The sequence below is a fragment of the Ciconia boyciana genome, chromosome 2 (genome assembly GCF_034638445.1).
Source record: "Ciconia boyciana chromosome 2, ASM3463844v1, whole genome shotgun sequence".
Taxonomy (NCBI): Eukaryota; Metazoa; Chordata; class Aves; order Ciconiiformes; family Ciconiidae; genus Ciconia; species Ciconia boyciana.
The window spans coordinates 74,312,643-74,339,950 of record NC_132935.1 but is presented as its reverse complement, the minus strand read 5'-3'; the positions used below and the strand labels follow the sequence as shown (position 1 = coordinate 74,339,950).

Below are 27,308 nucleotides of genomic sequence, written 5' to 3'. Positions count from 1 at the left end.
CAGCACGAAGAGGAAAATGAAGAGAGGTGAGCTTTGTCTGCGTCCTTCCCTAAAATGAACTTCTCAAAATGGATCAAATGGCTTTTCAACTCAAAGGCAGACTGTGTTAGAATATAGGCTAGTATATTTTCAGTAAACTCAAAGTGAGGAATCCAGAATAGAAGTAGAAAATGCTTGTAGCCAACTCCTCCTGTGATGTTCTTGCAGCATGGAATCAGACCTTGCTTCCAGTTTTATTTACAGTCAATTCAGTAACTTTCTGAGTTAGAATCACAGAATCATAGAATGATAGAATCATTTAGGTTGGAAAAGACCTTTAAGATCATCAAGTCCAACTGTTAACCTAGCACTGCCAAGTCCATCACTAAACCATGTCCCTAAGCACCACATCTACACGTCTTTCAAATACCTCCAGGGATGGTGACTCAACCACTTCCCTGGGCAGCCTGTTCCAATGCTTGACAACCCTTTCAGTGAAGAAATTTTTCCTAATATCCAGTCTAAACCTCCCCTGGCACAACTTGAGGCTGCTTCCTTTCATCCTATCATTTGCTACTTGGGAGAAGAGACAGACACCCACCTCGCTACAACCTCCTTTCAGGTAGTTGGAGAGAGCAATAAGGTCTCCCCTCAGCCTTTGCTTCTCCAAGCTAAACAGCCCCAGTTCCCTCAGCCGCTCCTCATCAGACTTGTGCTCTAGACCCTTCACCAGCTTCCTTGCCCTTCTCTGGACACGCTCCAGCACCTCAGTGTCTCTCTTGTAGTGAGGGGCCCAAAACTGAACACAGTAGTCGAGGTGCAGCCTCACCAGTGCCGAGTACAGGGGGACAATCACTTCCCTAGTCCTGCTGGCCACGCTATTTCTGATACAAGCCAGGATGCCATTGGCCTTCTTGGCCACCTGGGCACACTGCTGGCTCATATTCAGCTGGCTATTGACCAGCACCCCAGGTCCCTTTCCACTGGGCAGCTTTCCAGCCACTCTTCCGCAAGCCTGTAGCATTGCATGGGGTTGTTGTGGCCCAAGTGGAGGACCCAGCACTTGGCCTTGTTGAACCTCATACAATTGGCCCCAGCCCATCGATCCAGCCTGTCCAGGTCCCTCTGCAGAGCCTTCCTACCCTCAAGCAGATCAACACTCCCGCACAACTTGGTGTCATCTGCAAACTTACTGAAGGTGCACTCCATTTCCTTGTCCAGATCATTGATAAAGATATTAAACAGAACTGGCGCCAGTACTGAGCCCTGGGGAACACCACTTGTGACTGGCCACCAACTGGATTTAACTCCATTCACCACCACTCTTTGCGCCCAGCCATCCAGCCAGGTTTGTACCCAGCGAAGAGTACACCTGTCCAAGCCATGAGCAGCCAGTTTCTCCAGGAGAATGCTGTGGGAAACTGTGTCAAAGGCTTTACTAAAGTGTAGGTAGACAACATCCACAGCCTTTCCCTCATCCACTAAGTGGGTCACCTTGCCATAGACGGAGATCGGGTCAGTCAAGCAGGACCTGCCTTTCATAAACCCATGCTGACAGGGCCTGATCTCCTGGTTGTCCTGTCCATGCCGCGTGATGGCACTCAAGATGATCCTTCCCCCTAACCTTCCCTGGCACCAAGGTCAGACTGACAGGCCTGTAGTTCCCCAGATCCTCCTTCCAGCCCTTCTTGTAGATGGGCGTCACATTTGCTAACCTCCAGTCAACTGGGACCTCCCCAGTTAGCCAGGACTGCTAATAAAGGATTGAAAGTGCCTCCTCCCCCTCATCCAAATCAGCCACTTCCAGGAAAGGAGCAACATTCACATCCCCTGGAGGAATCCAGCCAGCTTCTTATTTTTTAAAGGAGAATAATAAAAAAATTGACATAAAATCTATGAAAGACAGACCACAGTGATGAAAGGAGGGCTTTGATTTGAATCTCGAGTTTTTGTCTGATTTTAATGGCCGACTCTGGAGAATCAGTCATCATTTCAAAAACCATGTATGGTTACAGCCCTGTAACATTACGAATGGTAAAAGATCCCGCAACTCGGGACTAGGCAGCTCGGACTTGGACAGCCAACAGGAGTGGTTTCTTTTGACTTAATCTCCATTTTGTCTGGTAACACTCCATCCATAAAATGGGGGTAAAATGACTGCCTCCCTGCAGAGGAGCGCTGTGAAAATAAATTAATAAATACTTGTGAAGCATTCACCTGTTAAGTACTGAGCACTGGAGGAAATCTCTTGAGGAAATTAGTTCTGTCATCAGAACAGGGTTTAAGTAGCGTGCAATGGATAAGGCAGGAGGAGGCCTTGAGCGTTAAACTGTGAAGGTGAAATGAAATATCTGTGTGCAGGAATTAAGCCCCCTTGTCCGTGTGGCAAAGGAGGTAAGAGTCCTGTAAGAGACTGCAAGTGCGTTGTGTAACCAAAGCCTGTACTAAATGGCACTGTGCAATGTGCACATCATAGAAACCTCACTTTTCTGCCCTCTCACTAGTGGTTACATCTTTCAGACCTGGCTACCTTGGGGGAAGACCTTGCACAGAAAAAGGAGACCTCTGTAGGATCACCATCAGAACATCTAACAGATTATTTCCTGGGGCGGTATGATCCGTGGAAAAATAAAGGGCATGGTTTTTACAGATTTGTGCAGCATCTTTGGACATCGAGTGATTGGGGAATTATGTACCTTGAACTCATCTTCACCATCAATATACAGTATTAGCCAGTATTAGTGGCATATATACAGTATTACTTCATATACAGTATTAACCAGACACAACAGGAGAACAATCTTCAGTAGCAATCTATGAAATTTGAATGTGTGATGCCACAATTAAAGCTTGATTGAGACCACTGACAATTTTTAGGGCCATTACAAGTCCTTACCTCCCAAAGAAAAAGCTTTCTGTTAAAGTGGGCTTCACTATTCCCTGTGGAAGACTTTTCCTGTGATCCAGTCATATGACACCCAATTCAGTTCCCATTGCAATCGGTAAAAAAAACCACTTCTGTTAAAAAAAAAAAAAAATTAGAATTGTATCCTCGAGCTGCTGGCTCCTCAATGTCTCTCTCTGTGGGGTGGGAATAAGCAGGCAACATTTAATGGTAGCAAAGTGCTTTAAGATCCCTGGATGAAGGAGGCTGAAATCCACAGTATTATTCTTGGTCTTGTGACAGACTGGATTTCACTTACATGCCATGATTTTGAGAAGCGTGTTATGTTATTTGCCTGTCCACGCTAACAATGACAATAAATCACTCTCCACACTTCACTAAGAGAACAAAGCGTTATTTACAGATTATAGTGCGGATAAGGCAGAAATGCTGTTCCCATCACTACAGTAAAGGATCTGTCAGCACTTTCATTACCATATGTTAATTCCAGTGGTTTGCAAGTCCATTTTGATTACCATTACCAAATAGGCTGCTATTTTTCAGCTTTATTAATGTTAAGTGAATAAATCATGGAAGTTAAAATTGCTTTTGTTCTCCCATAACTAAAATTGGCTTGAAGTTGAAAAATGAAATTTGGAAAGCAGTTCAATTTGTCTGAAAGAGAAAGATAAAGAAGTTAAAGTACTGGCCACTTCACATGCTTACCCTGTAATCTCATGATCATGCATCTAGATCTGTATTGACATGATGACGTACTGGAAAAATTAATATTCCCGTGGAGTTATTACAATTGCTTGGATACCTAGTATCATTTTTTAAAACTGCTTAAATACATATTTACGTTGCATCTGGGTGGTCCTTGGGTTAAAGTATATGCTTTCAGTAACTTTCCATCAAACATATATTTTTTATTTTTAATAAAAAAGAGGAAATTGAAGACAAAAAACTGTGTTATTTTAACATTCAGGTTTCAACAATAATGAAATTCAAATTTAAGCTTGACACACCATCCTAAGTCATTCAACACTGTATTTTTAAGAAATGCCAATAACAGGATGAGTTCAGAAGAATAAATCAGCCCTAAATGAAAACTCCTAAGTTATGTTTCATTCCTGAAAAATGTGTGCACGTGAAGGATTTCCCCCTTCTGTTTTTGTAAAAAGAACTTGGGAGCTTAAAACTGTGAACTTTACTCGATCATGCGCAGGCTTTGTTTTTGGGAAAGGCTTGCCGGATGGACTCGGGGATCCCAAGGTCAACATGTAACACAGCCCGTCTCAGTTGCCTGCCCTGGGAAAGGGACTCACTAGTCCATGATACCACCGAAGGCAGAAGGACCACAACCTGGACTTTGCTGAGGATTCCCCAGAGGTCCTGAACACTGATTTTGTTCAGCCTGCCTGAGGAAAATGCTCTCTCTCTCTCTCTCTCTCAGAAGGCCTTACCTTCTATGATGAGGAATGGGGTGAGACAACCAGATACGCTGTTCTTGTCGTGTCTCTGATTGTCTTTCCAGATGCAATGCCCATGGTGCCTCATGCCACGTACCTCTGACAGGCAGTACCTGGCTGTTCGTTTGCATTTTACTGTGTATTAATGTCTTTTAAAAGCCACCTATGTTCATTTAAAAGGCTATAGTGGGACAGCAAGAAGGCAAGTTGCCTGCTAGCCTTGTTTTAGCTGTTGCACTGAATAAATAAAACCTTGCGGGAGGAGAGGAGAGGAGAGGAGAGGAGAGGAGAGGAGAGGAGAGGAGAGGAGAGGAGAGGGGAGGGGAGGGAGGGGAGGGAGGGGAGGAGAGGGGAGGGGAGGGGAGGAGAGGAGAGGAGAGGAGAGGAGAGGAGAGGAGAGGAGAGGAGAGGAGAGGAGAGGAGAGGAGAGGAGAGGAGAGGAGAGGAGAGGAGAGGAGAGGAGAGGAGAGGAGAGGAGAGGAGAGGAGAGGAGAGGAGAGGAGAGGAGAGGAGAGGAGAGGAGAGGAGAGGAGAGGAGAGGAGAGGAGAGGAGAGGAGAGGAGAGGAGAGGAGAGGAGAGGAGGCTCTCCTGCAGGCTGCAAAGCAGACAGGGTGCAGAGGAAGGACTTTTCAAAGGGCAAGGTACAGCTTTGCAGCAGGAGCAGAACCTGGTGTCTGTTTGGAAGAGTAGGGAGCAAACTATACAGAGCCCTGGCTCAGGCTGATGGAAAGAGACTGCAGATTCAGAAGGCCTCTAAAGAATATGTAGAAAGGTGGAAAACCATTCAAATATGGAATTTAGATGCGTATCTTCCTCTAAACACACACACACAAACTTACGCACATGGACACTGACCTTGTAATGTTTATCTGTTTTATCCAGGAGATCTGTGTTTTCTCTTTCCACCTGTTTGATTTAATTCAAATTCAAATAAATTCCAGCTTCTGAAATTCAAAGGTCTATAGTGGTTTGGGGATGTTTACAATTAGGGAAAAGTATAGGTAGATGCACCTCAAAGCTCTGTCTGACTAAGGATCCTTTCATGTTTATATCGCTCTATTTTCTTTCTGCAGCCTGGTCATAAAACGTATCTCCACTGGCCACCTCGTATTTGGAAATCCAGTTGAAGATCATAACATACAATGTCTAATTCTTCCTTATGGGATTTAGAGTCTGTGGCTAGACATTTTGATCTTGAGCCTTAGAGTCATCCAATCTCTGTTGGCTCCAAGGATTGCACTCATCCTTTGTTTTCGTTTTCCGGTATTGGAGGAAAGATAGCTGATCCTGTCACATAGAGTCTATACAAAATCTTGGCTCCCATGATTTATTGAAAACTTCTCTCCAAGTATTAATGCCTCTGCAATGAGACAAGTGCTATATATTAATTTAGCAAACATCAGGATTAATCCAATGAATAGCAAGAACAGCAATCTTATACCACCTCATATTGATCATTGATTAGCACCAAATGTACAAATTTGTTTTACAAAAATGGAAGTTTAATAAAAATGGTAATTAAGTAAATTATGATTAACAAAACCTAAATATCCTGTTTAATCCTAACTTTACACGGTGACAAATATATACGACATAAATAAGCAGACAGATACGCAGCAATACTGTTTTCTCTGGAAGCTAAATTGTCAGCACTAAAGCAGATGATACAAAAATATATTTCTTTGTAAAATACGACTTTAAAATCATTTAGATACAAAACTTAAAATCAGGATTTCACCACGTATAACTTCCAATGGTGCATGAGAATCACAACCAAGAGGTGGTGATAAGAAATGGTGTGAGACAACCCATGGGCCCTTTTTCTTGTCCAGGCTGAGGGAAAAGAAAAAAAGAAGTGGATAAAACATCTGCAGTGAAATATCTGAAATGGCAAGATAGCTCCTGAGTTTTAAAATCCTTCTTGATTTTAGCAGTCTCTATGCTAGATGCTCTTTTCTGAAAATATGCATAACTGCTGGCAAAACTGCTGGTAAAACTGCTGGCAAGTTAGTCCCGAGAATAACAGAAACAGAAGGACAGACCACATGTGAACAGAAATCCCCTTTTGTCCCAGTGCTGACAAATACTCCCAAACCAGTAATCATTTCGGGAGGAAACAGTTGCTTCATGCAAACACTATGATCTAGAGGTCATGCTTTCTTGCTTAAGACACATTTCTGTGATAAGTCCCCACAGCGCTACAGCTCTTGTCCCACAGCCCTCTCTGCGAAGGATGAAAGGACAGGCAGTCATGAACCATGGCTGTAAAGTACAGTGCATCCCCTTGGGTAGATGCTCAGGCTGCGGAAATGCAGCCATTTTCCCAGGACAGCGAGACCCTTCGCTCTCTGTATTTCACCTGTAAATTATGTCATGATCCTTCTCCTGCGTCCCATGCCCCCAAGAGCGAAGACCAGGGCACGTGCATCCTCGATCCCCGCAGATGGGGTTGCAGACTTGGCAACACTGCGGAGGTTCAGCTCGACGAGCGCAATGCCGTGCTCTGTGCCTGCCCCGGGGGCTCGGTGCTTCGTCCCCGTCTTCCCCTGTGAGAAGGAAAGAGCAGGCCTGAGGCAAGAGGACAGCCGTGGTGCGGAGCCAGGCAGCTCCTGCTGTGTCTCCTGTCCAGGGTGGGGAGACCGCCCGGGCCGTACGCTCTGGGAAGCCAAACGAACCCCGGGTACGTACCACCCTAACGGCAAAGAGGGTTTTGTACAAATACAGAGAAGCCCACACAATAATCTTGGTGGAATACCCAGGTTTCAGGTCAGTTTCTGAATTTTTTTTTGAAGCAGGTATTATTTAAAGCTGGCTTTTTGAACTGGATAGATATTACACTAAAGATTTAGGACACTTGGGATGTTTGTGACAGCAAGACGGAGCTTGGCACAAGCGTACTTCCAACGGGAGGGGGCCCTGCGCCCCCGCCGCACTGTGAGGGGCTGACCCTGCCCGCGCCATCCGCCCCACGGCCCCTTCCCCTCACGGCGGGGGCGACTCCCGCTCCCCCTCTTCACGCGCTTCCCCCAGAAGGGCCCTGGCGGGGCGCGGTGCCCGCCCGGGCGGCGACCGCTATTCCGCCCTGAGGCGAAGGTCTCTCGGCCCTGAGAGGGCAGGAGGGAGGCTGCGAAGGGAGGGTCCCTCCCTGTCTCCCGCCGCAGCGGGAGAGGCAAGCAGCCCCGCTCGCTTTCTCTTCCCCCTCCGCAGGGCGGAGGCGGGGGATGCCGGGCGGACTCTCCTTCCCGCCCGCCGCGGGGAGGTCTTCTCAGGCCGGGGGAGGAGGGGGCCGCCTGGGCGCCCTTGAGGGCGGCGCCGCCGGCGGCCGCGGGGGGGCGCTGGCCGCCCTCCGCCCGGCGCTGCTGGGCTGCCTGTGCCGGCCGCGGCAGTCCCGCTGCCCGCTCGGCGCGCAGCGGCCGGGCATGGGGGAGCTGCTGCCGCTGCTGCCGCCGCTGCCGCTCTGCCCGCGCCCCGCGGCTCCGGCGCCGCCTCCTTTCTCGGCCTGAAGCGCGCCCGCACTCGTGGATCCCGGCGGGGAAGGGGCCATGGGCCGCCTCCCCGAGGCGCGGCGGCTGTGAGGCGGCCGGCGCTCGCTCGGGGAGCCGGGAGGCTGCCGGCCGGCCAGCCAGCCTGCGCCGGGGAGGCTGCGGCCGGGAGGGGAGTGCCGCTCCCAGCCGGCGGCGGGCACGCACGCAGCGCCTCGGTGTCGGTGACTTGAGGGTGCCCGCTCTCCCGCCCGCACCCCCGCCGCGCCCGGCCGCGGCGGTGGATGGATGCGCCATGGCCACGCTGGTGTGCCGGGTGCAGCTGCTGGATGACACCGACCCCTTCAACAGCACCAACTTCCCCGAGCCCACCCGGCCGCCGCTGTACACCTTCCGGGAGGACATCCCGCTCGCCACCCAGCTGGCCGGGGTGCACCGCCTCCTCCGCGCCCCGCAGAAGGTACTGGGGAGGGTGGGAGTGTGCGGGGCACCGGGCGAAGGGCACCGGCCTCCCCGCGGGAGCCCGGCAGCGGGGAGGACGGGCCGAAAGGCGGCGGGCGGCCCCGGCCCCGGCCCCTGCGGGGCGGCAGCCCGGGCTCCGCGCCCGGCGGGGCTGCGCGGGGAGGGCGCCCGGTGGAGGGGCTGCTCCGCAGCGCCGGCTCCCGTGCCCCGCCGGCTCCCGTGCCCCGCCGGCGCTGTCCCTCGCCCTGGCAGTATAAATATTTCCTTAAGTCCTGGGGGAAGGCCCGGGGGGATGCCGGAGCGGCTACCCCGCAGCTCTCGTGTGTTCCTAGACGCCTTCAAGGGCAGCCACCGTAGCTGCTGTGCGTTTTCCTCGGGAGCAAAAAAAAACCCCACCAAACCAAAGCCCTAGCTGGGTATCAAATACTACACGCCTGTCCCTTGCTAGTGACTTCTGAATATCTGGGGGTATTGAGGAATAACGTGTTGTTTAAGGACAGCCGAGCTGCGAGGAGCACAGTCGCGCAGGCAGGATGCGAGCTTTGCTGTGGTAAGGTTTAATGAGCTAGGCAGTTACAGCAAGGGCTTTGGTAAAAATAGCTGCGTCTGCTGCCCTTGAAACAATTGGTACTACTAGTCCCTCTTGCGAAGAGCTGCAGCATGTTACTGCTACAGTCCTTGTCAAATCTTACCTATCTCTTCTTGCATACTTCTTCTAATACGTATGCTGGCATCTGTAGTTCTGCCCTTGAAGTCAGGCACCCGGGCATGATCCTTGAATTTTCAGTTTTCAAAGCAATGCCATTGATTGACATAATAATAATGTGCTTTCATTATTATCTTGTATCTGCACGTTAGTTCTGAAGAGTGCACTGAAGAAAAAAGGAAAAATGCCCACTCCTTTTTTCTTCCCAGAAGAAAACAAAGTAAAAGTTGTAAAACTTTTATTTGCTCTCTGATGAAGTGGGAGGAAAATACTCTCTTAACGTCACTTGTTGTATTATATCTTGCTCTTGGGAGCCTGTGGGAAGATGACAAAGGGCTGTGTGTGCCCTTAGATTTAAGGATATCCAAAACCCCATAAAAGTATTTCAGAGAAAAGCTCTTGGAGCAGACAGAAGTTTTGCATTTGTAGAACGGTTTCTCGCATAATAGTTGCCAAGGATACAGCATCCAGCAAACAGAGCTCTGCCTAACGCACAAAACCTTTGGAAGCTCTTGGTGCGCTGGGTCAATTCTGTTTTAATGTGCTCAGTCGTCCCCAATTCAGAGACTGGTCCCATTGTTTTCAAGGGAGGCTTTTTTTGGAGTCAGAGCTAATTAAAAGAAGGGCAGGACGGGTTCCGACACCTAATGAAGTAAATAGAAAGATAGTTAAAATCTGGATTTACAGTTAATTCAACCTCATTTTCAAGGGTATTCCACTGTGTTATGTTTTGCTTTTACTTTGCTTTGAATACTGTCCTGGCATTTTTTTTATAACCCTATACTAACTACCCCCCCCCCCCCCCTCCAAGGTTTAGTGTCTTAGGAGCCACCCAAAATCCATGGCCACTTCTATAAGTTTAACTCCTGCCCCGTGTTTCAGCATGCAGTGTGTTTCTCAAGTTTAATTAATGTTTGGAAACTGGACTTGCAGACTTTGGATGAAAGGTGGCCTAAGTCTCTAGAGGTGCTGTAAACCCAGCTATTGAAAGAGCTACTCCACTAAAGGCAAGTACTGGCCCAGTGATTTGTTAATCTGAGGTTCTGACTCTTGAAAAGGTTTTGTTTCTGCTGTTCTAATGATGAGGGCAGGCTCATTGCAATCTGCTTACATGGTTACAGTTACCTTTGTGTTTGCAGAACCAGGGCCTGGTCTAGAGTGCCTTAATTATGTTTCTTGGCCTTCTCTCTTCTACAAAGAAGAAAGAAAAAGGATTGGTTAGACTTGTTTACCTTTACTAGTTATACTGAAAGCTTAGTTCTTTGTGTGCACTTGCAGTCAGTGCAACCTTTCTGTGTTTGGCATTACATCTTTGTGTGTGTGATTTTGTAGAACCAACTGATTTGTGTTGCTTTTTAAGGACAGGCTTTCCGTTTTCTTTTTCGGAGGTGGGGATATTCTTTCTGCAGCTTTTCCTCAAGACTGTATTCACCTGGTCTCTAGAAGGTCACCACATTAGTTGACTGAGAAGGATTTTGCTCCATTTCTCCCAGAGATCAGGACAAACTTTGTGATCTCGGAGGAGTGCAGCTGTCAAAGCAGAGCTTAGGTTGAAATTCAGGTGTCAGTTCACATTGACACATTTGAGGCTTGATTGATTAATTACTTTGAAAATTAGTGAGCTAATGGATTGATGGTCCATTTAGTATCTTGATGGTTACTAGAGCAAAACATCTTGAAAGAGACTTAGGAGTTTGTAGTTCAAGCACATAGTAATGCTGATGTCTAAATCATTCCTGATATCTTATAAACTGTTGGCCTTTTTGCCAGTGAGTTCAAATGATCAATGCTAGTTTTCTTTCATCAGTTTTTAAGTGATCACCTTTTGACTTGGATGAATATTCACTTATTCTCTGAACAGAGGTGCCAACTTGCTGCCTTCAAATCACTGGCTGGTTTGTACATCTCCTCATAGATGATGTACTGCTGTGGGATGTACTTGAGAGAGTGAAGTCAGTAGCGGGAATCCAGCTCACTTCAGTGGGTGTCAGATTTCGCCATTGCCGAGCTGAAATTTGTAGTGATGACAGTATTTTTGTAGTTAATAAAATAACTTGTATATTGCAAGTCATTATAAGTTAAATATTGTAAACAATTATTAAGAAAACCATTTAAAAGTCAAATGAAAAATGCTTTGACATTCTGACCTGTCATAGTATGTCGTCAGTAGCTTTTTTGTAACCAACAAATGTTATAGTTTGACTCCAAAGGGCAGAATTTCTCTAGCCCAGTTCTTTGGAATTACAACTCTTTCATAGTTCGTTTTGCAACTTCTTCTCTTTAAACTTACAAGTATACTTGAGTCTGGATGCAAGTCTAGATCTATAAAGTGTCTTCTGAGTGGCAATGTTTTTAGATCCTTGTGGAGGAGCGCAGTGAAGTTCGGTGACTGAGTTCCATGAACACTGGCTAGAATGGGCTTACCCACCCTGAATGCATCAAGTATCTGGATGAGGTGGAGCACCTAAACTGGTTGATATAGGGAAAACGGAGAAGAAAGGTGTCTGCAATCCTTCTTTTGCTTGGAATTAGGTGCCTAATTGTAACCTCCTCCCTCACCCTTTTTTCCCCGCTTCTCTCTGTGCACATACCTTTCCCTACAGCTGTATCTCTGGATGAAGCAGCTTGCTGTACGCTGGGTTGTGCTCAGTTCTGCCTTGTGCGTGCAGCAGGCGTGCCCGGTGCACACATGCTGAACTGAACCCCACGGGGCAGGGCACTGCCGTCAGGAGCGCTTGCCTTGGGTATCCCCTGTGCTTTCAGGTGCCTTGGTGCTAGATGGTGACACACCATCTTAGTTGCCAATGCAATGAAGTACCACAAATTCTGTTGTGGTACTTTTAGCCACCCTTACAAATTCTTGCTGAGTAACTAAGTCACGTTGCAGAGCTTTTGTGGGTTGCTTATATTGATTGGACTGCCCAAGGTGCCATTTTGGATTTGGCTTTTACTGCTTTGTTTCTGAGGATTTTAGGTCTCCCTTACTGTCTGTTGTATGAACAAGAACTGGATCTAGTCTGGACTCTGAATTCAGATATCCCTTTTGCCCATTTCTGTGAACCTTGGGAAAATTCAGAACTGGATCTAAATTTGTGGCTCAGGCCCAGTGCCAATAATGCGCTTTGAATCTAATTTGGTACTTCGGGTTTGTTGGTTTTGAATTGCTTTGAGTTACTTGATACTTATGACTTGCTGACACAGGGTCATTCAGGAGAATGGATATATATACATGGCAGATGTCAAGTGGTGTGCTTTTTTTAGAGATCATCTTCATTATAACTTATTCATATAATTACAGCATGCTGAGTATGTTGCCATATTCTGTTTTCACATCCCACAGTACTGTTCAGTGTTGGGGCAGCTCTGTAAGAAATACATGTTTACAATAATATAGGAAATCACACTGTCTAATTTATCAAGAAAATGTAATTGAAATATTTTGTGTAATAATGGAAAAGCAAAATAATCTCACAGTGCATATGGTGTACTGGTGGTCATGGTGGAAAGGGGAGATATAGTGCTATAAGGATAGTTGTTTTGACCTCCTGTTCCCTCTGAGAAAACTGAAGGCAACTTCTGTGTTTAAATCTCTTCCAAGAATTTGTAATTAGGAACAGTGTCATTCAAAAAACAGTAGTATAAGCAAATAAATCCTGTGAGCACTAGAGGGATTCAGGAGTTTCATTCATAAAGAAACCATCCAGATTTCCATCTTCAGCTGCTGTGATTCAGCCCTAGATTAAAGCCAAGGCTGACTCTGGGGCATGGTGTGATGTAAACTGATAGCAGGGGCTGTTCCACCGGGTTGTGTCCTGGCATGGAGCTCAGCTCTGGCATTGAACTCAGTACCAGGCTATATCCTGGCATCTACCTCAGGTTTTCTGAGAGCAGAAAACCTACCAACTGGCTCCCTTTCCCTGGGTTTCCTTGAAGCACAGTGGCATTAAGAACTGCCTTGGTGCACAGAGGCTGGGCAGAAGCAGAAGAGAGGATGGTTTGGATCCTGGTCCTGCTGGAGGTAGCAGTAAATAGAGCAGGTGTTCTCTGAAGAGAGCATTTTTGGGTTGGTTGTTATGCTCTTCATGGGAGCTAAAGAACAGAAGATGGAAACTGGAATATCATCATTGTCCCAGGGAAAATGAACCCACAGACAGGGGAAACTGGCTGATATCTTCTGCCAGTGTCGCTGCTGAGGACTGGGGAATATTTTAGTTGAGGACTGTCAAGATGCCTACGTCTTTCGTATTTCTTCCTGAGGGAGGTGGACATTAGCCCTTTCTCATCCTTCGAGAGAAGAGAGGATTTAATATAACAGTTATTTGCAAGAGGTTACCAAAGTGTTCTGGATCTAGCGAAGTATTTCTGGAGCTGACAAAATCCCGTGCTTAAAGAGATTGACCCTGTAGTGGTTGTGTGTGCTTGAAATTTCTAGGGAAGTATTTATGAGGGCAGAGGGGGTAGGATCCAGCTTGTCTTCTGACTTGAAAGCACAAGCTGCATCAGAGTCCCGTGTGAAACACAGTCTTATGGGGGAGTATAAACACCCGCCCGAAAGTACAGCTGTGAAAAGCTCCCCAGTCTCCAGCAGCTTATTGTCTTCTGTGGTGTTGCCCTTCAAAGGAGCAGAGATACCCTTACAGCAAATACAAAGTAACTGTCAAACGTTGGGCTTTATCTCCAGCAGTTTAAAGTAAGAGGTCTTTGAAGTTCTTGCAAGGTTCTTCTGACAAGTTATAGTTCGGGCAAGTTATAGTTCAGTTCAGTTGTTTGATCTAGGCTTAAAAGCTGTATTGTAAAAGCAGGGGAGCAGACCTATCCCAGAGATTTAATTCCTGAATTTGACACTTCTCTCTTACAAGTCTCTCAGTTTGGCTGCTTATAGCTCAAGAGTCTTTGTGGAGCTCAGTGTCAAGAATGATGGGAGCGATTGTGCTGGTAGCTCTCGGGGTACCACTAAATTTTGAAATCACAGGTTGGTCAGATGCAGCTTCTGGAAACATGCATCACTGTGTGTTTACTGGAGGTTTGTAATCAAACAAAGGAGATGAATAGGAAGAAGTTAGACCTTGCTGTTATCATACCCCAAGTCTTGTACTTGCAGTTACAAATTTTGATGCCTTCTTTCAAAACCAGTTGTAGATACTTCCTTTCTTCCTTTCTCCTTTCTTCTCAATTGTATGAAGACTGCTAATGGCTTCAGTTAGCATGAGACTACGACAACTTAAGTCCGTATCCGAGTTGGTGGAGGAATGGTCAGAGAAAGACATGGGGCCTGGCATGTTGCATCCTTCTCTTCTTCCCGTGTTGTCCCAAATAAGAACAAAAGTTCTAAAAACTTTCAGGAAGAGTGTTCTCTTTCCAGTGCTTGCACAGCTGTCCTACCTTGCCAGTAATTAGGGTCTAAATGACAGTCCCTTTTCTTTCTGTCTGATCTTACTCACTGGCTTGTGAGGATGAGTGTTACAAGCCTTGTGCAACTGTATGCAAGGCAGTCGGGCTGTAAGTCACCCAACCATCACATTATCACCTATGACAATGCTACTTGGTTTTACAGTCCACTTCTCTGACTGGAATTCAGCCAGGACAGGTTGGTACGTCTACTCTTTCAAAAAGTGTCATGTATTTTTCGGTGACCCCGAGTGGTCTGGCCTGGGGCTATACACCTTTGTTGGTAAGCAGTGCTTCAGTAGGCTGTACCCATGTGCTACGATATTACTTCATTACCGGCTCAGAGGAAAGAGTGCCAGCTACTTCACCTCTGTCATCACTTTCCACACCACCTGGATTGCATTATATTAATATTAACTTTATATTGTATTACAGTTATTAATAAGACAGCAAGGAATGTTGTTACATATTTTTAGCAGAGGAACAAGTTGGGACAAAAGTAGCAGTGAGCTCTCTAGTAGGCCCAGCTACCTAGAAACATCTGCAACCATCTGGCATATGAAACTATTGAAGTAAAGGTGAGTGAGACTTTAAAGTTCACTTTCCACATGTCATCAGCTTAACACATACATATTAAAAAAATGCATTGCAGTTTCCAATTCCAAACACTTAAAAAGAAGTAATTCTGTCATTCCCAGCATTTTAAGAATGCTTTAAAAAAAAAAAAAAGAAGAAGGCGTAGACCTTTTCCTTTACTTTCAGTATGGCTACTCGACTTTACTAGTTGTACTTCTAAACTGACCCTCTATCCATTTCATGAGTAGGATATTTATTTGAATTACAGAATCCTGAAAAATTGCTAATTTTGATCCTGGATGCCTAGTGACTATTGCTAAACAAAGGCAACACATTATTATCAATCTTTTGGTCATATCAGTCATCATTTTACATGATAGTGCTCAGTAGGCTGAGTAGCCTACTCAGGGGTGACTAGTGGGGTGACTGGAAAAGCAGTTTCATCCCCTTTTAGTTGTAGTTCTAGAGTGGTTTTTAAGGCAAAGTATATATACTTGGAAAAATGAGACTTGGACAGTGTTGCCTTGTGTTTACTAACAGTTAAACTCTTGATACCAGGAAGATGAGAAAAAGCTGCATAAATAAGCAAGTTGTAATACAAAGTCAAGTCAGGTACGCATGATTACATGCAATAGTGGAGGGGTATGTATGGTTTGAAGCTTTATGGTCGTCAGCCACAAAAATGGTAAACTTGTGCTTTGTGTAGGTAAACCAGTTGTATTGCTTTAACTCTGTTGATACAGATAAAGCAATACAATTTTCCACTTGCACATAGCATGCATGATTATGTTGGAATAAAATGCACTTATAGATAGCTTGTATTTCCCGATTTAGGAAAGAAAGTTATGCCTTCATCTTGGTTTCTGTGCTGTCGTCTTCTTTTAGAAACTACAGACTATGCCAGTTAAAAAGGTAATTGTCAGTAGCATTGATACTGTTTAAAAAATAAAAATACGAGACATTTCGGCGCTGTTCTTTGAAGCTAGTTGCCTCAGATTTACTAATGAGCTGTTCAACCTTTGTAAGTGAAATTGAGAAATAAGTATTTTCTTTAGAATTGTAAATATACTATTGCAGCCACATATAACAGCTTCAGAGGTAAAGTAGCTGCTTCAGCTGCTGGTGAGCTGCCTGGGGATTTTGTGTCTAGCTTTTTCTGATGGCTCTGTTATCAGCAAGGAGAAGATGAAGTTCCTGGCCCCTGTCTGGTGGGGCTGCTCATTAGGTTCCTTGTGAACCACTTGGCATGATTTAGGGGCTGGCGAAGGAGTTTGCTGTAGCCCTCATAGCTGTGCCAGCTAGTTTGCTCATGCAAGGGTCATATGCAAGGTAAGGCTAGCTGAAAAAGCATGTCCTGTCTGTTTTCTTACTTCATTACTGTGAGACTATTTTACAGCAGGGTTTGCATGGAAGGGTCATAATAGCAGGGCATGCAATCAGGAAACCAACAGGAATCTCATCTGTGCTAGTGAAATGCCAAATGGGGACTTGTGCGTGGTTTTTGTCAGGGTGGAACAGAAGTTCTGAATTTTCTCCAAAGCACCATTGATGACCCCATTCTAGCTGTGGGGTAGACATAAATAGACTTCTAGTACTCAGAAACACTTGGCTTTTTGTGGGAAGTGGAGAAATCAAAAGAGCTACATATCTACCCTCTGTTTATTACCATACTCCAGAAGCTGTCCCTGGAGCGTGACCTTTGGCTCCACGCACAAAGGGTTTTTTTTTTCCCCCCTTCATCTCTAGCATTGTGAGGGAGTTGGCTTCCAAAAATCTGGAGTCCTCTGCCCTCTTTATGGGAGGTCTTGGTGTCTCTGGTGGGGCAGATGCCCCCCAGGTTTGCCAGGCAGAGAATTAAGGATACCTGTTGAGCTTTATTCTTTGCACCTGAGAGGTGTAGCAATCCTGCAGGGCCTAAGCAATTAAAAGTGATGAGCAGATGGAGAAGAAAAGGGAATAAGCAACAAGGGGGGGAAAGAAAATGGTGCCATTTCCTGTGACCCTTAGAAGAAAGGGGAGGTTCCTGAAACTGTGAGGTTCATCTGTGCTGCCCTGTCCCACAGGCAGTGAGGACCTCTGTGGCTGACCATTGCCTATCAAAAGTAAGTGAATTTGTGGGATTTTATTTGTGTTTTGGTGTGGTGTTTTTTTTTTTTAAACTTGGTCACTTTCAGAAAGGTGCAAGGACTGAGAAACCTGCAAATGGTGAGTGCCAAGGAAAGGAGGTGAGCTGCAGGCTCACCTGTTACTGGTTATGAAAGTGTGTTGGTCCTAAGGCTAGTGCCTTCTGAATTTCAAAAGTTTCCCTCATGAGGTACATTTCGTCTAACTCCTTCCTTTAGGTGTCTTTATAGGAAACTGTAATGTGCTTTGAAAATAGGTGTTTTTTTGAAAAACTGTGTGCCTGAGGAAGAAAAGGTACTGCTAGGGCAAATTACACTATTTGTGCTTTTCAGTGTCTACATGTGTTCCTTCCTTGTTTTCATCATTCTTTTTCATGTACTTTGTATCATGCTCAACTGTAGTTGAGTCAAGCTTCTCTTATAAATGCAGAAGACCTGTAACTCTCCAGTGAGCGCAAGTAAGATAGGCAGGCTTTATTCACAAGTGGAAAAGCAGGGTATAAGTAAAATGTGGTATGCCTAGGGTATGCCCATATCTTTGAGTTTCTGAACTTACTATTCAGATTCTCAGAGTTCAGTTTTTCCGGTGCTTTTATTTCACTTGCTGAAGAGAAGTGATCAACATTCAAAAAAGGGCCCTTTGGAGAAACAACCACCTGTAGTAAGTTTGAAATCTGGAAGCTTGTGATAATGGAGATAATTATTTCAAGGTGCAGATATTCTTTCTTTGCTACTTAGGGGTGCCTTAATTTATATGTATGTTGAGCTTGAAAGTCTTCAGAATGTGTACGTGTTCCTTGTAGTCTTTCTCTCTCTCTCTCTCATCAAGGGGTCTGAATGAAACATCTCCTAATGTTCATCTGCACAAAGATGAAGGGCAAGAGAATACTGCTTAGGGTAGTTTTCAGAAGCTGTATCAGAAAAGATTAATGGTCCTGGGAAACTGGTAATGAAACACAGCCTTACTCTTCCTCGCATCATTGATTAGTATTCGGCTCCAGTTTTAGTGTATGAAGGTCATTACTGTTTGATAGATCATTTAGCTATACCGTAGAGGATAAGTGATTGTACTGTGGTATCGCTTTTTTTTTGTTTTGACAGTCTCAAAACATTAGGGCCTGTAGGTCCTAAGTCTGAAGCTGTCTGTTACACAGCAAGATTAGTGTTTTTTCATTTTTTAAAATAAGTCTGTATAGTTGCAGGGGAAAAAGCCTGAAAATGTGACTCCTGGAGATTAAAAAGACAGTAAGAGCTTAATGTTTTTAATTAAGAGTTAACACTTGAATGTATAAAATCTCCTTGGCTTGAAGAAAATAAATTTAAAATATTTTTATTTTTTTCAGTGTTGCGAAAGAGAGATATTTAAAAGCATCCTTGCAAATGCTGTTTCAAAACAAGTCGTGTAACTACTACCTCAGCACAGAAGTTCAGGACCATGCAGGATGAGGACTGAGTTGTCTTCTCATTGGCAGTATTTTCAGGACGGGATTGAAGTGGGCTGCTTTAGCGTTGACAAAGCTAAGTCATCTGAACAGCTGCCAATGAAGGTAAAAAGATACTGATTTTCAGGGCTGCCAAAATTTTGACTGTCTTTCACGAGTGCTAAATTATACTGAAAGGAATTGGAGTAAAACTCATTTGTTTTAATATTTTCCTTTGTGGACTATTAATCAAGACAGGCGAGATGCAAGTGCATGCTCTGCCAATGAAGACATCTGCTAGCACAGAGCAACTGTCTGTCTAGTGCTGCTCCTCCCAACATTGACTCCAGTTTACCATCACGTTCTCTCAACATGTTTCAACATGTAATTGCATTGGTCTATATACAGCAACGTGGCTGTCTTGGGCTTTAATCCTAGCCGTTGTAAGAGTGCTGACTGAATTGCAGGCTAAAAATAGGCTTTACTCAGACATGCTGTACACTATCAGTTGCGCTCTGCTTTGCCAGTTTGTTGGTAATATGACATAATTAAAAGTTGACAAAGGCAATAAGCAGAATGCTGTCCAGCGACTTCTAGGATTTTATAGTTGAACAAGGTATTTTCTTAGCCTGGTGAAGTTGGCTAGTATGGTTACACCTCAAAGTGACCTACTGTATTAAGTTCTTCAATAGTTTTGGTAGGCTGCTGAAAGAATGCTCTTGCCTTAAAACCATTCTTTAGATTGATGTTGCTTCTGTGGGAAAGCCACTGGTAATAGACCATAGCATTTGGAAATCATTATGGCTAGGTGTGATTTGAGTGACAAAAAGGAGATTAGAAGTGTTTTTCAGTGAAGTGTAAGTTGAGCTATATTTACTTCCGTTATGTTGTTATGGTTTGTCACTGATATTCCAGCAAATATTTCAGAAAGATATATGCAGCTGGTGAGGGGAGAATAGCTTGCTATCTCATGAGTACTCATCAGCTAGTGTTATTTTAAGAAGTCTTTAGGGAGATTGATTAAAATTATGCGCTCATGTTCTTCATCCACTAAATTAGATTTCTTGAAATAAAAGCAGTAATCTAAATCTCTGAGATAATTAAGCACCAACTCATAAAATATAGTTTGGAGAAATTTTCAAATACAAAACCCCTTTTTCCTCAGTGAATTCTTCTGAAGGAACCAGCATGGGATGCAGGCTGCCAAGTGCTCAGTCTCTGTGTTTAGATGTTAAAATCAGGGAAGGGAAAATAAGCCACAAACAATTACTGTAAAGAGATTACTTTCTTGATTGTGTATATATGTAGATGCAATCAAATCAATATTATACTTACCTCTGTTTTCTCATGTTGATTATTTGTCCATTTCTTCTAAGTCAGTCAAGTCAAGACTGAAGTGTGTTCTGTAGGTGAGTCACCGGAGGTTAATATTGAAATTGAAGTCATGCCCGCATGTTACTTTTTAACAGGCTGGCTGGTTCATGATTTAAAATAAAAGTGACTGATCTCATGCTGCATTTCCATGTGGCTACTAATAGTTTGTATGGTTTGAGTTCTTTCTGTAGGTGGACTCCTAAGAGAACCAAACACTGATGGAGTTGGGTTGATTGTACACAAGAAGAAAAAAAAAAAAAGAGGGAAGGTCTATAAAGTTTTCCTGGCCCGGAAACAGGAACACAATCATGAGCAGGTTGTTAGCCAAATTTAGTATCTCTTGTAGACTGTAGTTTGTCAGTTGTAACTTTGTGAATAGGTGTTATGTCAAGACATTTTGCAGGAGAATCCATTCTAGTAAACCGAAACCCCTGTTTATTTTTTGATATCTCTGTTAAATATTGATAGGATTTGTTGTGAGAAATTGTAATTAGCTGCTTGGGGAAGTATACAAGTGATTTGGCATGAGTGTTCTTACCATAGCTTGTGACAGCATAGTTGTGTAACCTTGTGCCTGTCCTGCCAGGGAATTTGACTCTCATATTTGCTCTTGCAGTGGAACCTATTTTGGCTTGATTGTAAAGCTGTCATCACTGGGCAATGACCTGAGTGGTGCTCATATTAGTGTCCACCTTTATGAGCTACTAATGGAAACGGAAAAACCTATATCCTTAATCAGATGCTATTGAAGCTCATTACTGTGTTCAGTTTGTTTTTGTTGTGGAGAACGGAGGTGAGTGCAAATCCCCAGCCACAGAACGTTTATACAAACACATCCTGCTGTTTGGGCAATTACAAAGGCACATGTAGTGAAGCAATGTTTGTGCCATCTCTCATTCTTCCTACCATTCCCCCTGCTGTTTTTTTTAGTATTGCAGCCTGCACTCTGTAGCCGGAGGCGCAAGCTCAGTTTTCAAGTGATGGTGGTGTGCAGATCACTGTGAGTCAGCCTCCTCAAGGAGACAGATTTTGGCCATTGATGATAACTACTTTGTTACTCTTGATGGATTAAGCCATAGTGATGGGTATTTTGTGCATGGGATAACTCTCAAGTAACTAAGGCCTGCTCCTTTCTTCCACTGTAGGTAACAGTGGAAGAAAACTAGCCTGGAGAGAGGCTGTAGTTTTTCAAGAAAAATGCTTATTTAAAACCTGGAAATAGTAGTATTGTAATTTCTTGATTCTCAGAAGCAATTTCTGGAGGGCTGTCTATGAAGAGGGTGCTGCTGTAACCTGCAGTGCTAAGAAAAAGATGAGCTAGTAATGAAACTATACATTTAAGCTGTGTATTAAAACCTAATATTGAAAGCCTTGTGTACTCATGCCCATATTACTTAGTTACTGTTGGGAAACATGTACTGTTAGTTGCAGAGATGCTTGCACTGGGTAACATAAATCTGACTTGCAATTTTTTTGAGGTCACTGAGTGAAGAGCTTCTGCTTGAGGTTGAGGAAGGTTAAAGCTTTGAAGCCCTTATACGCAGATGGATAGAACTGGTAGAGCTGCTACTAGTGCAAAAGAAAAACAAACAAAACCCGTGTAATACAGACAAAGCCTACCTTGCTCTTCAACGCACGCATACATTTGTGGCAGAATGGGGAATGCAAAATAAATACTCTCTTTCCTGTATTAACTCTTGGACAATAGCCATATCCTCTTCCCAGAAACATGAGAGGTTTTGGAGCGTGGGCCATCACCCACCCACCTGCTCCTGCACCCAACGAGCCGGAGGGGAGCGGTGCATGGGATTCCAGGAGAAGGTCTTAAGTGGAATGTCTCCTAATGGCAAAATTGGCATGAAGTTTAAATACCAGTGTTGCTGCTGGCAGATTTTAGCGTTAACGTTTTGTTTATGCAGTTCTCCTTTGGGTGTTATATTGTGCCCTTAGCATAGTCTCCTAAAGCTGTACAAAGCAAAACAAAGTACTAAGCTGATGAGCAAGCTTTTATTGGCACCTTGTTTTGTTCTTGTCCAGGAGAAAATAGGGTTGTACTTACTCTGTTATTTTATGATTTGAGGGCAGGGGAATTATTTTGCTGTCTTTAAATTCTTCGAGCTTCTGTAAGTGAAAATAAGGTTAAAGAAGTATATCTATTACTTGGAACACAAAGTATTAAGTCTTTCCAGCTTCCCTGAAATAATTGTTATACCTGAGCCAGCCCCTGAGAAAACTTTCACAACTCATTTCACAAATGAATTGGTTTCCAGCTGTTTTATTGGTCTGGAGGAAAAATACTTATGTCTCAGTCTCATCAGTGTCATAGCAGCAAGTGTCTAAATTTGCTGTGAGGAAAACTTAGTACACTTTGCTGTGTCTTTTTAATGTATCTTAGATGAAACATGTTTAAGTTATGGTTTTAATATACTAGTTCAATGTAGGAAAAATGCCCAGTTAGTGCAATAAAGCTGTATCTAGATGGACTATTTTTTTCTCAAGTGTAAACCTCACATATTTGAAAGCAGTTAGTTGAACTTTTGTTGGAAAAGATTTTGGGATGAAAGTTTTTACAGAATTTGTCATGACAGGGATGTCAATACCTGCTTAAGCAGTTGATTTGGAAACGGAGCTCTTGCCAACGTTCAGTCTCCTCCTTTGCCTGAAGGGACCTATATCTCCATTTCTCACCTCTCAGGAGAGTGCCGTCACTGTTACATGTGAGTGGACCCTTCCACATTTGTATTAAAAATAGAAATCCAATGTACAGGACAGTGGTGATGTTTGACAATATGACACAGGCTGTGATCACCCTAGCTTTGGCATGTTGAATTATAGAGTTCACACAGGGAAGGTGTTAATGAGACTTGCCTTTGGGATGTATTTTTTTTTTAATGGACTTAGGAGCCTTTTAATTGTTGTATTTCCTATTAGAATGCTAGTGATATTTGGAGTCATATTAATGAGTAGGAACTCAGTTTAAAAAATAGTATACATTTTTGCTATAGCAATTTAAGTCACTTAAATTGGAAGAAAGTAAAGAAGGAACATATAAATGGGAACCTATATAAAAATATCACATTAATCTTAACATTTGATTTGGGAACAAGGTTTTTGGGAGAGACCATAGAAAATGAATGATGGAAAGAGATTTGCTTGCAAAAATACTTGTTGTTGAAGGAACACACCATGTTGGCATATGTAGTGAGAGAGACTCTTGATGTGTAAGGTGCTCTCAATGCAAATATATTTTAGTTAATTTTAGTCTTATTTACCAGATTATAATGGGACAGTTGTCAGAGGTGAGGATATTTTCTCCATGCTCTTGATGATGCAGTGCTGGCTAATGCTTTCACTCCAGACCAGACCTTACAATAAGTGCTTTTGGTATTTTTCTGTGTGTCTCCATAGCATGGTGATAGATGACCGGTACTTGGAAGCCATTTTCCTAGTTGCTTAGCTATCGCCACTGAGGTTTTCTAGATATGGGTCAGAGGAGGCATTTTTCTTGTAAGTTTGAGTCATCTGAAGTGGATGCAGTGGACTAGTGGGCCATGAGTATGGCCTTCACATGTAGCTCAGCTGGACTCTTGAACGTTATTTTTCCAAGAGATCTTTATAGTGAAGCAACAGCTTAAACAGTAAGTTTCTGTGGTAACACTATCCTTGTGTAAATTACAGTAATTGTTTTATTATTCAGAACTAAGATACTTCTTTCAGACATATTGTAGATATTATTTGATTACTGAACCCACTTAGTGCCTTTTGAGCACAGATGATATGCATCCTTTATCCTGCTTTTTCTTGTGATTATGTACTTCTGTTGTCTGTTACCCTTTGTTAGTGTGCTTTGATGCTGTCAAATTATTCAGTCTTCATAATGTAAGACTAAACAGCTTCTGGTTTGTACTTGTCTATTGAACTTGATAGTTCTGCTTTCTTCCATCCCGGGAAAAAAAATACACCCTACTTGGTATTGGAATGGCTGTTTTGTCACGAGCCATCATTTAGGCTTGTGTAACAGTCAACCAGCAACTGCGATAGGCTTTGCATGGAATTTTGCATTTTTTATATTGTTTTAGGTTTGCAAGCAAATGAAATGTTACCAAAGATTATAGAGCTGTGTGAAGCTTTACATATTTAAGGGTAACTCACCAGAGTGGTTTGTAAACCAAAAGTGCTCTCAGCACAAGTTTAACCATAGACAGTAATGAATATAGATTCCTTTCTCTTAGCATCCTCTTGAGGTTTCGGCAACCACTATGTCTTTTCCAGCCAAGGGAGGGTCAGCTTGTTATCATGACACTGTTGTTTAGCAATTGGGGCTGACCCTTCAGGAATGGAAATTACTGAATGACTTGATTCCACTCTTTGGAAGATGATCATAATGTACCAAAAGGGTCTATGACTGGGGAAAAGAATCTCTTGAATATTTTGTGCTAAATGTACCACTGTTCTCAAATGTGACTTGTATCACCTGATGCTGAATTCCAACCAAGGCTGTAGTGGGAGGGAAGGAGGGATACCTGGGTCAGCCCCTGATGTGTTGTGTTTTCATTTATATGCTGAGGTGCTCTTATATGCCTTTCTGCAACGTGACCCTCTGTGCCCTAAAGCTATGTAAGGTTTGTTGTTGTTTTATGGATTCAGTTTTCTCGTTCAGTGTCTTGCCAAATTGAGTGACTGAGAGCTGTTTCTGTCACCCTTGCTTGGACGGTTGCCTTTGCTTAGCAGGGAACCCTGTTTGCCCCACACCTCACAGGGCTGTTAAGGTGCACATACATCTTTAAAATCTAGACCATCTCAATACTGTTGGGATAAAAAACTTACTGCATATGCCTAATGGCTGAAATCTTTAATCCACTGATGTTTTAGTTCTCCAGAGGCGCTGTAGGTCTCTCTGGTTGTGGCACAGGCTGGCCTCTGACTGCCTCTCCTGAAGAATTGACAGGAGGTCTCTGGGGACCACATCAGGTCTTAAACCAAAACTCAAGCTAATGAAATGAATCTGCTAAAACTCAAATGAATTAAAAACCACCCAAACAAAAATGTAGGTGTTATTTAGCTTGATGTGTCCTTACACCCTAGTCACGTGGGCTATCTCCTTGCCCTCGCTGACAGCTCTCTGGAGAGAGTGGCCAGCTGTGCCTTTATAGTCTGGCACTGTTTCTCACTCGGTTTGATCGTCGCCTAACAGAGGTTGAGGTGGTTGCTGCTCCGGCCTCTGCCCAGGCAGCCTGTGGTGAGACTGGAGATGTGAAGGTTGCTTTTGGGACAGGGTCTGTCTGTGCCAGGACCCACTAACCTCAGCTTTTCTGGCGTGTTGGGGGCCTGTGGTCACAGGCCATCTTTCTAGGTTGAGTGTAGCAAAGGGGCAGGCGGAGGGAGGCAGGCAGAGACCAGGCAAGGTCCTGAAACTTAGGATCCAGTGCCTGTGGCGGCCAAGATTGCGAACGCTGTCTGTAGGAGGATTTTTGCTCCCCTGGTCTACTACAGACAGGAAAACCAGCATTGCCAAAGCTAATGGGGGTAGCCTAATGCTGGGGTTGAGAGATTCTACATAAGCTTAAATAGCAAAGCTTTGCTTGCAGGATTTCTTTCTGTCACGTGCTTGCAGCACTGCTGGCTTTTGTATGCAACGCTGAACTTTGTGTCGTGGTTCCCCTCCAGTGTAAGGACAAGGTTACCACTTATATAACAATTACAAAGTATAGTAGAAATTGACTGCAGATCTATACTGTAGGCTGTTTGCAACACCCGACCCCGATTATTTAATAAGTTGTTTCTAAAGAAGGACTATATATATTCACTAGTAATCAATATTTTCATATGGTTCTGGAAGGGCAATCAGAACAAATGAATTGAGTGTTTTAACTTTTCTTTTGGTGCATAGGGCTTGCAGTTACTCATCCAGTTACTCATCAGTGCAATTTCTTATTATAAACATAGTGGATTTTCATATGAACATTATGTCTAACTGGAAAAGAAGAGAGTAAAAGAGAAATATCATAGATTTCATTCTTGTACTAAGTGTTTTGTGCCCTAATAAACATAAAATCAAGATGTTTAAATTTTTTGCTAGTGCAGCTCAAGATGTGACTTCTTACCATTAGTCTGTTTAAAAAAGCCCTATCATTCTGTTAAAGATTATCTTCTCTGAATATGTTCAGGGAAAACAGCTAATTGAGACAAGAACAAACTGCCTTCAGAGATAAACAAAATTACATACTCTAAGCAAATCCTTGTAAGCTAGATTGCCAGAGCTTTCTACTTTGCTCTGAGATGCAGGAGGTATTGAAGATGACTGTGTGTGCAGCTTTGTGGAAGAGCTGGGCTTATGGTGAGAATGAGAGGTCAGTGTATGGCCATGATTATGATGAGATCCGACTCTCATTCCAGTGAGGGAGAACGCTTACTTTTTTGTTTGCTCCCTACAAATCGGGACCTTCCTCTTTTCCTGTTTGATGTTTCCTAATATATTTTTTTGGCAGTATGAGAAATTTGTGTGCACAGAATCTATCTGTCCCTACAGGTGGCCATGTGCAGTCCCAGTACCTTCTTTCGGAATTGTGCCTGTACATCTATGAGCAGTGGGAGATGTTCCCACCAGAATAATCAGACAAGAATATGTTAAATAAACCTGCAAACCCAGTCTTGTATAGTGCTGCCCAAGATGGCAGCTGATGTATTTCCTAGTTAAGAAAAAGCAGGTGATACTAATTTTTCTTTCCAGTGTTGCTTGCTTAGAATTCTTATGCTGCTCTCTGAGGAAAAAAAGTCTAAAATAAGCAAAAGACAAAGCTGCAAAGAGAAGTAGTGTTCTTTTCTTAGATGGGTATGTGAGCCTTTACTCAGGTCTGAAAGAGAAGTAGGAGCTCTCAGGGCTGAATGTTGGGAACTCTTGCTGATAGCTTAACTGGATCATGTTAACACACTAAATTTGAGAGAGAAGATGGCTGATAACTGTGGTACAGAGACAATGTTAGCAAAGGTAGTTAGTCCCTGTGCTGGTGGGGAGAAAGAGGCAGCAGTTACTGCCTACAAGACATTGGAAGATTACCTCTTGATGAGGAAAAGCAGAGACACGACATACTGGATACTGAAAAATGGTGACCATCAGGGGTTCTGCATCTTATCACTTAAAAGAGATTTTATAGATCTTTATATTATTAAAGCTACAGCAACACTGTCCACTCAAAATAGTAATTTACAAGGCTTATAGAAATGAAACCAAGCCCTCATTTTGACCTACTTCATGTAATTGCAAATAGAGATTGTGTATATTTTTTAAATTATATTCATTCTGTCAAATTTTGTTTGCTTTAGTATGCCAAGCAAGGATAGAGAATATGCAAAATACTTCTAAGATGCAAGGACTGGGAAGACTTAATTGCTGATTACTCTGTTAAATGATCCTAAATCCATCTGGCGCGGTCTGCACCC

The 27,308-nt window shown here is 43.6% G+C and overlaps 1 protein-coding gene across 13 annotated transcripts in view; it reads left to right on the top strand.

Moving 5' to 3' along the window:
• The first annotated feature begins 7,727 nt into the window (after positions 1-7,727).
• The window catches only part of FHOD3 (formin homology 2 domain containing 3), a 414,659-nt gene continuing 395,078 nt past the window's right edge, over positions 7,728-27,308 (top strand). For all 13 annotated transcript variants that reach the window (XM_072852997.1, XM_072852996.1, XM_072852995.1 and 10 more), the window contains exon 1: positions 7,728-8,278. In XM_072852997.1, coding sequence (XP_072709098.1) covers positions 8,114-8,278 — 165 coding nt within the window. In that variant the 5' untranslated portion in view covers positions 7,728-8,113. The remainder of the gene's footprint in view (positions 8,279-27,308) is intronic.